At 37.6% G+C, this 14,099-nt stretch overlaps 2 protein-coding genes across 3 annotated transcripts; one reads left to right on the plus strand and one right to left on the minus strand.

Annotated features, from left to right (window-relative positions):
• Positions 1–245: 245 nt before the first annotated feature.
• LOC113063301 (eukaryotic translation initiation factor 5-like) lies at positions 246–6,128 on the plus strand. The gene is made up of 12 exons (XM_026233588.1): positions 246–333; positions 588–797; positions 1,287–1,566; positions 1,839–1,920; positions 2,006–2,178; positions 3,292–3,403; positions 3,571–3,692; positions 3,789–3,947; positions 4,036–4,197; positions 4,979–5,143; positions 5,484–5,621; positions 5,757–6,128. Exons 3-12 carry the CDS (start codon positions 1,495–1,497, stop codon positions 5,853–5,855), a joined length of 1,284 nt encoding a protein of 427 aa, XP_026089373.1. The 5' UTR covers positions 246–333; positions 588–797; positions 1,287–1,494; the 3' UTR covers positions 5,856–6,128.
• Positions 6,129–6,311: 183 nt separating this feature from the next.
• On the minus strand, positions 6,312–13,229 carry LOC113063300 (ectonucleotide pyrophosphatase/phosphodiesterase family member 5-like). Of its 2 annotated transcripts, none has more exons than XM_026233587.1 (4): positions 13,162–13,229; positions 10,923–11,770; positions 10,278–10,454; positions 6,312–8,381 (listed from the first exon to the last, which is right to left on the minus strand). In XM_026233587.1, exons 2-4 carry the CDS (start codon positions 11,755–11,757, stop codon positions 7,999–8,001), a joined length of 1,395 nt encoding a protein of 464 aa, XP_026089372.1. In that variant the 5' UTR covers positions 11,758–11,770; positions 13,162–13,229; the 3' UTR covers positions 6,312–7,998. The 2 variants fall into 2 exon arrangements, with proteins under 2 accessions (XP_026089372.1, XP_026089371.1); XM_026233586.1 differs by having other exon boundaries at positions 13,127–13,198.
• Between the last annotated feature and the right edge of the window lie 870 nt (positions 13,230–14,099).

Raw genomic sequence — 14,099 nt, forward strand, 5'->3', positions numbered from 1 at the left:
TATATCAAGACAAACATGATGGGGACATATTCATCCATAACAGTAATGACCAAATCAGCATATCTGCCATTACCTATAAAACATTTCAAAAGTAATGTTATTGGCAACAAAAAGACACCTTTCCTAATCAGCAAGTAAAGTGTGATGCCAACTGTTCGATATGATTGATAGCAAAATTTGACAAATGAAATAGAATCCAGTGAGGCGAAGGGGCCAATCAAAACATCCATTTAGGACAGGGGGCGGGGCTAGTTTGTAGCTGAGTTAAGATTGGAAGTCACGAGGTCTTATGTGCTCATTGTGGTTTAGCATACGAGCAGAAGCGTGCGAGAGGTGAGTAGAACTTCGCGAAAATATACTGGCCTATCCATCAGGGAGTTCTTCTGAATAATGTTTTTTTAAAGTCACATTTGATAAATAAATTCGAACTGAGGCTTGAGGAGAACACTGCGTGTTAGGTTTCTGGTAATGTTTCTATATGTTAGCTAACTTAGCTGACTAGCTTTTATACGTCAGTCCTGTTAGTTCACAACGGCATTATTATGCTTCGTTGTATAGTTTTGCTCAGGAATGCTGTTTTATTTCAGGTCCCCTGAGGGCATCGTGAGCTTTCTGTCCAGGGTTAATCACTCTGCTCCGCAAGGTGTAACCCAGTCCGACCCCTAACCAGCGTTTCGAACTAAACCGACCACTGAAACCAGTAGTTCACTTCTTCCCAGGGCGACCAGCGGTGTGTTTATGTCTTTGTTTTGCGAAAACGGTGAGTACCTGGACGACAGGAGCTACGGATGGGAAAGGTACGTTGATCTCTGTGATTTCTACTGTATTTTTGTGTCTCGTGTGTCTGCTCACATACTCTCGCGATAGTTGGCTCGGTTAATCGGATGTACGAGTTCGCGTCAGTCTTATGTGTTGCATGCTGCACCGAATAAAATGGCGTCCTCTCATGTTGTGACGCACTCTGCAGCATGGGCTTGCTCAACAGAGCTCTGTTTGGGGTTTCATCCCATCAGCATACAAGTAAATGCTGCTCCCGAATGCCTGGGTCTGACTATGCCATTGTTTTCTATAATTAATAGCAAGTTGAGTTGTGTGCAAACAGCACATTGACGTGCAGACCCAAATATCACAATGACAGGTGGTCCTAGTAGATAACTAGCCAGGCTTATTGAGAATGGGTGCACCACACCTCGATTTATATGTCTGCTATGGTTGATACTAGGCTGGAAATGATGCCATACTCTGTGTTCTGCTCTTAATCCTCATTCCTCATGTCCTTTTTGCAGTGCTATAGTGCAGTTGCCGGAACCTGTTTGGGGGGAACTTAGTCAACGAGCCCGAAGCCTGGAGCCTCACTGGCTGTGCCCTTTTCATGTCAGAGACAAAGTACTTTTGCAGTCGTTTATGTCATCCCCTCCTCTTCAAACAGAAGATACTAATAATTACCAATTCAAAATCTTCTCGTCTTGCTGATAAACCATACGGGAAGCCAAAATGTCTGTCAATGTCAATCGCAGCGTGTTAGACCAGTTCTACCGCTATAAAATGCCCCGAATCATTGCTAAGGTGGGTGTTTAACCTCTATGGCTGGGGGTTAATATTTATTTCTTGTTAATGTTAATATAGATTATATATATATATATATATATATATATATATATATACCATATATACCATATATATATATATTACCATTTACATATATACCATATATATATATATATATATATATATATATATATGGTATATATGTAAATGTATGAATATTTACCATTAACCACCTATATATGTAAAAAAAAAAAATGAGATGCAACCTAAACCATGTTTGTTTTTCACAGGTGGAAGGCAAGGGGAATGGAATAAAGACCGTAATAGTCAACATGGTTGATGTTGCCAAGGCTCTTAATAGGCCTCCGACATGTGAGTAGTGCTTTTTAAAGCGAAGTCGCTTCAATTTTCTTAAATATTGATTTTTCCCATTTGACTTGTTGTAACTTCTGTTTAGATCCCACCAAATTCTTTGGTTGTGAGTTGGGAGCCCAAACCCAGTTTGATGCCAAGAATGACCGCTACATTGTCAATGGATCTCATGAGGCAAACAAACTGCAAGACATGCTAGATGGATTCATTCGCAAGTTTGTGCTGTGTCCTGAGTGTGACAATCCTGAAACTGATTTGGTAAATGCATCCTCCATTTCCATTTTGCCATATACACTTGCATAGAAAGGTCTTTGTTGAAGTGAGACTACTGATGAACCAGTGCATGTTGAACTGGGTGCCCTTTATATTTGAATGCATGTTGCAGAGTATGCAGGTCTCTATGGGGTCATGCATGTAGCTTCTATGTGTTAAGATTGTTTTGCAGGTGTACAGAGGAAATAAGCTGTGTCAATAGCCGTATACAAGCCACCTTCAGTTTTTCATTGTTACATTCAGTCTCGTTTTCAGTTTCCAAACTCAAGATAAGGAGGGTCTTGTCTTATAATGGCATTGTTAACCCAAAAATTAAAGTTCTGTCATTTACTCACGTCATTCCAAACCCACAAGACATTCGTTCAAATAGCACACGCATGTATCTGTCAGATCACCTGACCGCAAGCTGGATCAAACTATGCTTATGAGTTTGATGGAAGTGCTTAATATATATCATGTCTCATGCAAAGACCGCTCACTCTGTGTCCTTGTTGTTTTTCAATTTGCACTTACAACTTCAAACTACTGTTGACAAACTGTATTTACTTATCCTAAATAATTTTTGAAAATACAAAAATACCTTATAAAGTCAATATACCTCCCAGCCCTATTTAAAGAACATCATATATGGATCACTTATGATAAACAGACGCTCAAACATACCTGATTTATCCACGAGAACCAATGAGGTTTGTTCTTGCGTCACACAAGTATGGTTAAGCATGGACTTTCAGTGGAAGGACAGAAGTTTCATTAAAAGTGTCTTGTTTCGAGTGATGAAAAGCCTTGGTCTTTTACCCCTGCTGATTTTCCTCTGCAATGCAGTACTGAGGACTTCCTGAGATTTTTGCATGGTCTCAGCTGGCCTGGTTTCTGTTTCATGCTGCAGTCAGCCTTATATCCTCTCTGTAGGGTCATAGGACATACTGTAACACACAGGCCTGCACCTGTATACAGGGGCAAAGGATACATTTTTCCAGCAACAAAATGATTTCTGCAGGTGTCATGTACACAAAGCTTCACAGATTTGCAGCTGAAATTGTTGCACCACCTGTTTATAGTTTAAAACACTGACTTCAAATGTTCTCCTCACTGTAGCACATTAATCCCAAGAAGCAGACCATTGGAAACTCCTGCAAGGCTTGTGGTTACCGAGGCATGTTGGACACCAGACACAAACTCTGCACCTTCATTCTCAAAAACCCACCAGGTAATTTCATTACTTTGGCTTTAAAACTAAAGGATGGCCTGGGTAATTTGTTACCACAATCTATTTTAGGCTTAGTATGTGATTGTAACGGTGGTTAAAAACTCAGATTTTCTGACCCGTGTCATGTTGATTTGATGTTCATGAACTCTCCTGTCCTGTTGGGGTAGAGACTGACAGTGGATCTGTGAAAAAAGAAAAGGAAAAGAAGAACCGAAAGAAGGACAAAGAGAATGGCTCAAGTGGTGGAGAGGCTGGAAACCACGATGACATCGATGCCCCTGATGTTGTGGTGAGTGCTGCTTTTACGTAATCTCCTGAAAAAACACTTTCAGACTAGACAGCGTAAGGGATGAGAAATACTGGTGTTGATGTGATCTAATGATAGGAGGATGATGATGATGGAGACTGGGCTGAGGAGACCACAGAGGAGGCCCAGCGTCGCAGGATGGAGGAGATCAGCGAGCATGCCAAGGGTCTCACGCTCACTGAGGACTTGGAAAAATCACTGGAGGAGAGGGTCAACATATTTTACAACTTTGTGAAGGTGTTTATCCTAATATTATACTGAAAATTTGGGAATAATTGCTCTAGACCGTTCTTATCCAGCACTGTTCTGTGTTTCTGCTCTTCAGGAAAAGAAGGACAGTGGCACGATTGACTCTGCAGATAAAGAGATCTTGGCGGAGGCTGAAAGGCTGGATGTGAAGGCCATGGGTCCTCTGATCCTGAGCGAGCTGCTCTTTGATGAGAACATCCGTGAACAGATCAAGAAGTACAAGCGTCACTTCCTCAGGGTATGTCCTCATAGTTCATAGCCTCATCATTTAAAACAGTGGTTCTCAACCTTTTTGATTTGAAGGACTACTGTTTCAGTAGGACAACAATATTTGAATCAAAGTTTTAACGGCTGAATGTATTTTCATGGTTCCCACTCTGTTTGCCCAATGAGCTCACATTCCTTTTTTTCAGTCATTTGGAACTTACAATTTAATGTTTTATAAAATAAAAAATATATTTGACCCGTGTCATACTAGAAAAATGTGTATTCATTATAAATGTTGTTTCCAGAAATGGAAATCATACTCCTAAAATTAGGCTATATCATACATCCATGTTTCCCAAGATAAACCGGTATGTTCTGGTTTGCTGGGGATGTGAATTGAAATGTATCCATTTATATTTATTTATATATCTTTTTTTTTTTAAGCCTATATCAGTGCTTAGTTGCTTATTTTAATTGGAGGCCCCTTGATTTAGAGTGTGACTTGAAACTGTAACTTTTTTTTATATTTATTATGTTTTTTTTTTCCTTGGTTCATCAAACCTCTTAGACTTAAAATATTTACTTGAAGTACCCCGAGATTTTGTTAATATTTCAGTTATTTAACAAATTCATGCTATGATTTTAATATTATAGTAGTAGTAGTATGATTTGAACCCTTTTGGTCTTCCTGTGTGTACAAACCTTATTCCTTTAGTTAAACTGCACTAATGGTGCTTTTACAAATAACACTTTCATACTGGCTTGTTTATGCACTATATTAAGTGTAAGAAGTTTACATTGTCTGCCCACAGTTCTGCCACAACAATAAGAAAGCCCAGAAATATCTTCTGGGTGGCTTTGAGTGCCTGGTGAAGCTGCATCAGACTCAGCTCTTACCCAGAGTCCCCATCATACTCAAAGACCTGTACGATGCAGATATGCTGGAGGAAGATGTCATACTTGCATGGGCTGAAAAGGTAACCTGCCAACACACCGTCTCTAGACTTAACCTTCTAGAATCTCAGATGAAACTATGTAGGTCAAAGCCAAAAAAAATCTTATGATTTAAGTAGTTTAGATGCATGAATCCAATTCTGATCTCTGGCAGGTCTCTGAAAAAACATAGGTGGAAGGATGATGTGGTCAGTTACCTGTTGCTAGACAACCCTTGTTATTTTAGCCTGAGTGTCTGATGGGGTTGTAATATGGTAACGTCTGTGACCTGTATGCGGCTGGAGAGCCCAGGGTCAGATGGCAGCAAGCATACTTGAATAGCCTCGTATTCTCGAGTTTAGGCTTGTGATGTTTCTGTCATAGGTTTCTAAGAAGTATGTCTCCAAAGAGTTGGCTAAAGAGATTCATGCCAAGGCAGAGCCCTTTGTTAAATGGCTCAAGGAGGCAGAGGAGGAGAGTGAGGGCAGCGAGGAAGAGGAAGATGAGGATGACAATGTTGAGGTAAAAAGCTGCATTACATTATTTACTTTGATCTTACGATAAATCCTGGTTATGAAACATGATAAAGTAGTTGTTAGATACTTGATAAGCGTTGTAAGACCGCACAGAATTTACTTTTATCTTGTTTTTCTCTAGGTGGTGTATTCCTCATCTGCCCGGGAGTTGAAAATGGAGACCACAAAACCCGTGAAGCCAGACCACGAGGAGGAGGACATTGATATTGATGCCATTTAAAGATGAAACCAAAAATCTTCAGTTGCCTCTTCACATACTGCTCAGCTTCTTTTTGTCAGACGCATGCCTTTCACCTCCTTTGGCCTTTTCTTCAGCTCTAGGCCTGGGTTAGCGCTCTGCTCAAAGCTTCTTATTTTAGTCTTTTCCTCACCAGGTCTATTGATGAATTGTTGCTGTTGTTTGTATGCATGAGTTTCTTAGATTATAGAGCATAAATTTACACAAGTTCCCCTTGTATTTTTGCAACTAATAAAGATTTGCCTGTGAATTCCACCGTTTGTCTGTATTGTTGATTTTGACACTGTTAATATTATAAAGGGTGTTCAAAAGTTTGATTTCTGAAAGATCATGACACTGAAGTAATGATGCTGAAAATTCAGCTTTGCATCACAAGAATAAAGAGAAATGGGTTGTTACCACTAATAAGAATTACACTAGGTAGATATCAAGCACTCAGAAGTTTCCAAATCAGGCATTTATTAACATTTTAATGTAGCACACATTTAAAGTAATGTTTTAGTTATGGGACTTTTGACAGGTCAAAATCCGACATAAAATCCAGAATATGTAATAAATATCCAGTAAATCAATGAAATACTTTACACAAAACACAACAGTCTCTGCACACGTCCATATAGAACGTCATAATTTCCTTCTTAATAACAGAAACGATCCTAACATTCTGCAAGCAGCTAACTACTACTACTTTAGCAACATTAATATCAAATATCATAATTATTTTTCTTTAAGTCTTTGCACCAGTAGAAGACCGATCACAGTGTTTTGCCCCACACAGGGCTTTTTGTTAAATGCTATTTTCAAAAGTACAAAATATATCAACAGAGGACTTATACTATTACTACTTGATGTCAATTTTTGGCACCCACACCCTTTTTATATAAATTTTGGATGGCATTACATTGTGCAAAACGCAGATAAGCTAAAACATCCCACTAGTCTAATATTCATCCGTCTATCCTGATTAGCTTACATTGATCTTAGTGCAACATGGAGGTAGTTTGACAACTACCAGCTTCTTTTCATTAACACTTATTAACATTAAACTGCCAACTTAACTGCATTTAACTAATTGACAAACAAAACTGATGATGGATATGAGAATAACAAGTTCAAAAAGTGACTGCTACTAACCTCTCTTAATTGTTTTGTTCAGAATGTTAAATATCCTTAACATTCAGTTAAAGGAATAGTCTGGGTTCAACACAAGCTAAACTCAATAAACAGCATTTGTGGCATAGTGTTAATCAAAATAAACAATTATTTTGACTTTCTTAATTATAAAAAGAAAAAAAGAGGTTATAATGATGCACTTACAATGGAAGAAGTAAATGAGACCAAGCTTCCCATTTAATAAATAATGTTGAAATGTGCATTATTTGAGCTTAAATGGGACATTATATAATGTTATAAAAGAATTCTATTTAAAATAAATGCTGTTCTTTTGAACTTCCTTTTCGTCAAAGAATAGTGAAAAATAAAAGGGATTATAGCATTTCATTGTCATGGGAAAAAAAATTAAATCAAGTAATTTTTCACTTTAAAATCATATTTTATATTAACATTCATATTATTTGCAGATTGGTATTTTATCTTGTTTTTAAAGAAAAGGAGGAAATGGAAATACATTTTCTGTTATAATTAACATTATGCCACAAATGCAAGCAATTTCAACCTGGAACATTCTTTAAATTCAATTCAAGGTAATGTCAACTCTCTCTTATTAAATTAATGTCAGATTCAAATTGAAAGGAAAAGCATGGGGATGCTAATTTTTTTTTTTTTTTTTTTCAAATACTAGATTTTAGAGGACTAGAATAAAGGTCTCACTGACAGCTTCACCAGAAGAGGGCACTATTGGTTTAGTCAGCTATGATTTTGATGATTGCACAACCTTTTTTCCACTGTAGCATCTTTCCCCATATTGCTTTTGGTATATTTGGCTTTGGCATGGTACCGTGGATATCGATCACTTTTGAATTCAAGCGACCATGCTGACTGCTTAAAAAGTGTTATCAGAAATATTTTAGAATGAATTGAGAACTGTGGCACTGGAGAGATAATCAGTGCTACATACTTTGAGAACCTCACGTGAGAAAAGTGCCGACAACCCTTGTGTTTGACCCTACAGTAAGGGTTGTGTAATTTCACTATTGGACAGATGCAGTGGCAGTAGCTGCCGCTGTGTCACCTGTTGCACATAGATGAAGAGAAAGCCAATCACGAGGGTAGCGCCGAGGATGGATCCCACGGCCCAGGCGTAGGAAGGCTCTCTGGGCACAGGCGGGACCACTGGCTTTGGGGTTGACGTCTCCACTAAGACATCCTGCACACTTGACAAAGAGCCATTGTTGGGCAAGGGCTTGAGACCAAGAATGCTGCACATGAGAGGATAGAGGTCGACGGAGCGCATGGAGGCTTTGGTGTAGTCGCGGCGGAAAGCGGGACCACGGGCAACAAACACAGGGTGCATGCTGGGAAGGCTGTTGTTATAACCATGGTTTCCCACTGCAAATCAAGCATGTATTCATTAAGCAATTGCAAAGACATCGCTGATACTGATCAGTAAACACATCAATGACATTAAACAAACAGTTCACCTGAAAATGTAATCACCCTCAGTCCATCCAAGATTTAGATAAGTTTGATTCTTCATCAGAACAGATTTGGAGAAATTCAGCATTACATAACTTTCCCACCAATGGATACATTTTTAGTGGATGGGTGCCGTCAGAATTAGAGTCTTATAAAAACATCACAATAATCCACAACAGAACTCCAGCCCATCACTTAATGCCTCGTGAACAGTGTTGGGCAAGTTACTTTTAAAAAGTAATTAGTTACAGTTACTAGTTACTTCTTCCAAAAAGTAACTAAATTAGTAACTCAGTTACAAATTTTTAAAGTAACTAGTTACTTAAGAAAGTAACTATTGCGTTACTTTCAAGTAAAATTACATTTTAAATGCTCAAACGTGACCCCACCTCTACCCCTCTTTAAAGGAACTTAAAATACATGTGCATGTTCAATTATTTATGATAAATCTGAATATTATAATGAAATGGACACTTAATACAATACATTATTAACAGAAACATGAAACATTGTACACACATCTAAAAAAAAAAAGTTGCTGTGGGACAAAGTGAGAGCCTCCAATCAAATGGCATGTATGTAGATATTATGTTTATATAGTGGATCAATGCAAATAACACGATAGATTTTTGGGAACTTTTGATATTTCCTTTTATTGTTTCTTTAATTTCTTGAAGGAAAAAGTAATGTATATACTTCCATTTAGAGAAGGCTACTTTTGGATTATTTGGGCTCGTCGCCATACCTGTCTCTCGTTGACTGACTGGCTTGTGTTGTTCGTTGTGTGTCCTGTCCTGTCCGATGATGGGTCGTTCGCGAATGAGCGTTAGTGATGATGGATCGACTCGTTCGCGAGTGAGCTTTTGATGAGTCGTTCGCGATTCGCGAATAAGCCAGAGCCGGCTTTTTTAGTTGAACTTCGGGAGCTGGCTCGCATATCTGAAGAGCCAACTCTATTTTTTCAAATTTAGCCTATAGAAATTAAATAATTATGTAATAAAAATTGAAATATTATAGTCAAAGTCATTTAAAGAGCCGTTTGTGAGCCAAAGAGCCGGCTCTTTTCAGTGAGCTGAGTCAAAAGAGCCGAATTCCCATCACCACTATGCGTGCTTTCGAAAACCCGCCCAACTCTACCTCTGATTGGCTTACAATGAAATTTTACTCTACCTCAGCCAATCGTCAGCATTTATGCGCTTGTCTCGTGCTCTGCCCACTAACCAAGGAAGAACAGTAAAAAAAAAGTATTTGCCTCTCGCTCAGAGATCTAGTTGGTCTGATGAAAAAAAAAAAACAGCTTCATCATCAGTTATAGTAACGCGCCGCATTTTTTGGCAGTAACGGTAACGGCGTTATTAAGATGAGAAGAGTAATCAATTAGATTACTCGTTACTGGAAAAAGTAATGCCGTTAGTAACGCCGTTATTTATAACGCCGTTATTCCCATCACTGCTCGTGAAGAATTAAAAAAACAAGTATTTGTAATAAACAATACATCATTAAGCTTTATGCTTCACAAGACATTAACTGACGCACTGGGGTGGTGTTGATTACTTGTGGATTCTTGTGATGTTTTTATCAGCTGTTTGGACTCTCATTCTGACGGCACCCATTCACTGCAGAGGATCCACTGGGAGGCAATTGATGTAATGCTAAATTTCTCCAAATCTGTTACAATGAAGAAATAAACTCTTGGATGGCCGGAGGGTGAGTAAATTTTCAGCAAATTTTTATTTATGGGTGGACTATTCTTTTAATAGCTTATCGTACTATGTTCTGCTTAAATTATGTGTAAATATTAATACTCACACATAAAAGATGCGTTTCTGTTCTGCATGACCGTCCAGCCCTCTTTGGCCTCAATGATCAGAGGCATGATCCTGACATTGTGTCTGTAGTGGTAATGATCTGGGATCTCCTCCTTTTTATAAACAAGCATGTTAGGGTTGGCATTCTTCAACAAACTGTAGACCTCTTCAAGTTTACCTGTGTTAAGAAGAGAATAACATTCAAAATCTATAAATCATGTGTCACCAATTCTAACATATAACATCAGCAGCTGGGTGTTTCTTAAACTATAGGCATATTTTTGCCATTTATAAAATAGGCATATTTTGTTGTATTGTATTCTGTGATGTAAAAAACGGTAAATCTAAATTACTTTCTATACATTTTTGGAATAAAATGACAGACTCATTTATCTTGCTAAAATTAATTTCGTAGCTAGGCTTTATGCATCCTAAACTTATAATAATTTATCTATTTTTTCACACTTTTTGCATAAAGCAAAGAATTTAAGATTAAACATTGATTAAGCATATTTTGGCATTTTCACTACAGTATTAATGTGATCTTTACTTAATTTATAGAAAAAGAAGATAGTGGAAGAAACACCCAATTACAAGAATAGTGTAATAAGCAATAAAAAAAACAATGCTTCATATTCATTCTTACCTTCTTTTGGCAAAATACCAACTACAGGGCTCTTGTCTATCCATGTGTAAAGATCACGACTGACGTAGGTGTCCAGCTCAATAATCTTATCATGTGATAACTGTGCCATTCCATGATCACTCGTAACAATGAGATTGACTTTATCATAAAGGCCAGCGGTTTTGAGCTTTTCCCTGAGGAATCCCAACTTCTCATCGATGTCTGCTATGACTACATCCATTAGCGGGCTCTCTGGCCCCAAGTTATGCCCACTCTCATCTGGCTCCTCCCAGTACAAGACACCAAAATTGATGGCCTCCGGCCCTGAGAACCAGTCAATGAGTTTGTTGACTCGGGTCTCAAATGGCATTGACGCATTATAACTCAAGTAATGTGTTGGGAATGTTCCACCAATCGCTACATCTGATCCAGGCCACATGGCAGCTCCGCTCTTCCGCCCGGCCTTCTGATTGGTGACCCACAGCGGCACAGCCTCCTCCCACCACCATGCATCATACACCTCAGGTCCCTCCATAGAAAAGGAGCGGTTGTGAATGGGGTCATACATTTCGTTAGCAACAAGGCCGTGGGTTTCGGCGTGTAATCCTGTCACTAAGGTATAGTGGTTCGGGTAGGTTTTGGTGATGTAGGTGTTTTCCACTTGTTCCACCTGTACCCCTTCATCCATCAGGGCACGGAAATTGGGTGTGGGTACTCGATTCACATAGTCCCAGCGGAAGCCATCAAAGGACACCAGTAGCAGCTGGCTTTGCTCGTCCTGCTGTGAGCTCGATGTCTGAAGCAGTACTAATAAGCAACTCAGGAAGCAGCTCTTAATCACTAAGAGGTCTGGCATGATGTAAGATGTTCTACGAAAGGGAGACCAACAAAAAGCTAATTTGTTAGCCATGAATGGGGAAGGCAAGAAAGTTTTGACCACTGACAACATTTCATTTTGTGATTAATAGCAACAGAGTGGGTAAAACTTTATTAGTGGTATTCTGGTGAACATGCAATAAGCAAATTGCAAACAAATTAAGATATGCACATTTCTAATTTAATATAAACACACTCACATAAAAGTGTATTCCTGTTTCGTCAAGTTTGTAATGTGGTTTTAAAGTCATTCAAATCTAGTTTCTCCAAGTATATATATATACTTGGAGAAACTAGATTTGATATATATATATATATACACCAGATTATTATTTATTTAACATTTTAATCAATATATTTAAAAACAATTAATGATTTATCTCAGGGGAATGCAGCTTGAAAAGATCAATAATCAAAAAAAATAAAAAATAAAAATAAATAAAAGATGGCCACTATAAACAAATAAATAACTGAAATGAGAAATAAATGAAAAAGTTAAATATGAAAAATATTGTTGATTTATAGTTTAGTACATTTTAACTTTATTTTATTATATTTTATTTTCACTTTATTATTATATATTGTCCCTATATTTTATAATATATAATATAACTGTGGTTTACAATAAATTGCGATGATTTCTCACAGGGGAATGCAGCTCTGCAAAAGATCTGACTCGGAATAAGATCAAATAAAGAGATAATTGTGTGGGGAAAAAAACATATTACACAACAATGACTCACCTAAAAAAATAAAAAATAAATAAAAAGTATCCGCTTGTATCTGTCTTTAAAAAGACTGCAATTGGTCGCGCATTGTTCTGAATGGCACTGCATGTATGCAATGGTTATGTAGCTCATGTCATATTCGGTCATGTCAGTTCAGCGCGCCTGCTCAGTTAACAGGTGCATTTCTCTTATACCAAATGTAACAACTAACTGGATACATTTCGCACTATAAATGCTTTGAACGGGTGTCAAATGTATCAAAATAATTCAATTGTACAGTGCGTCAGTGAAAATGGAAGATGATGACATCATACACAATGCAGCGCATTTCTGTCCCCGTCACCAAACTGGCTCGCTTGACTCGTGTCCTTCTTTTTGAAAACATCTACAAAACAATCTGTTATGTAAAATATAATATTCTAGAACATTATCCCCAACTAACCAGTGTGCTTCCCCCCTCAACAGCACCTGCTGTAAACGAACGGAAAACCGTTATTATAGCTCAAGTTAGCGCACTGCATGATCTATGACAACGCTTAATGACATTACAATACATTATGAAACCGTCTCCGATATCAAGCACCTTCACAGTGAAAACATTTGCAATTAAACGAATCTAACCTGTGTGTATGCATGCAAGTGAACGTTCATCTTACCTCCGTGGACGATATTTGGCTCTGCAAAAAAATAAACACTGGCTCAAGCACAGGAAGTCCCGCCTACTTCTCGCTCACCAAAAATAATCTCATTAGAAGAAAGAAAAGTCATTGGAAAAAAATCATCAGAGCTAAACGTTAACAACACTATTAATTAGATTTTTTTATGTAATAGTTTGTTATTAATATATGTTAGGCTAATGGCTACTGCAGTCTAAATGATAGTCGTAAATGCAAACCATCTACTGTCATCCGAAATAATTACTTTTGGTTGTGTACAATTGTATTTTATATTTTATTTTATATATATTAGATATAATTTTAATCCCTGATGCACATGTAGGCTACATCACAGAGATGTCTATTTGCTGTCAGCATTTAGCTACATCTGCAAGACATATTTTTAGTATTTGCTCATCTGCGATAGGACTATAGGACGTTTCCTATCAGATGTCAAATAGACATTCAGAAGATGCCTTTCAGTTGTTTATGATTTAGAATATATAGAAAACTGACATAATTCTGTTGTTCCATCAGCGCCACCTGCTGTCAGAGATTGGATCTACAGAGAGCTACACATTTACTGTATTTTTAAACTGTGTGCAGTTTATGTCTGGCCAAAACACGGACCAAATGTGCATGACCTGCTGTAAATTTAAACCAGCTGATGAAAAACAAGCTTATGTGGATTGTGCACATTTAAACACAATTATTTATAGAGCGGATCAAATTCGTATAATTATTTATTTATCAAGTATCATTTTGACTTAACCATTTTCTTTATTTAAAGGCTGAAATGTGAGGTTTACAATTTTACAAAACTTTTTCAAAGCCTTATTTGAACATTTCGTACATGTTATGAGATAAACTGTTGTCATCATGATGATATTTAAAATCCAGACATCATTGGTATCATTGATTATTGTTTTAGTGTTTAT

Source organism: Carassius auratus, chromosome 45 (assembly GCF_003368295.1).
Source record: "Carassius auratus strain Wakin chromosome 45, ASM336829v1, whole genome shotgun sequence".
In the NCBI taxonomy this organism is placed as follows: domain Eukaryota; kingdom Metazoa; phylum Chordata; class Actinopteri; order Cypriniformes; family Cyprinidae; genus Carassius; species Carassius auratus.

Excerpts from the sequence above, each read along its gene's own strand:
- LOC113063300 (XM_026233586.1), bottom strand. Across the intron at positions 10,455-10,922 it reads TGGTATTTTGCCAAAAGAAG|GTAAACTTGAAGAGGTCTAC; the intron begins GTAAGAATGAAT and ends TTCTTAACACAG. Across the intron at positions 8,382-10,277 it reads CAGAAACGCATCTTTTATGT|TGGGAAACCATGGTTATAAC; the intron begins GTGAGTATTAAT and ends CTTGATTTGCAG.
- LOC113063301 (XM_026233588.1), top strand. The coding sequence starts at position 1,495 with ATGTCTGTCAATGTCAATCGCAGCGTGTTAGACCAGTTCTACCGCTAT. Across the intron at positions 1,921-2,005 it reads TCTTAATAGGCCTCCGACAT|ATCCCACCAAATTCTTTGGT; the intron begins GTGAGTAGTGCT and ends ACTTCTGTTTAG. Across the intron at positions 2,179-3,291 it reads ACAATCCTGAAACTGATTTG|CACATTAATCCCAAGAAGCA; the intron begins GTAAATGCATCC and ends TCCTCACTGTAG.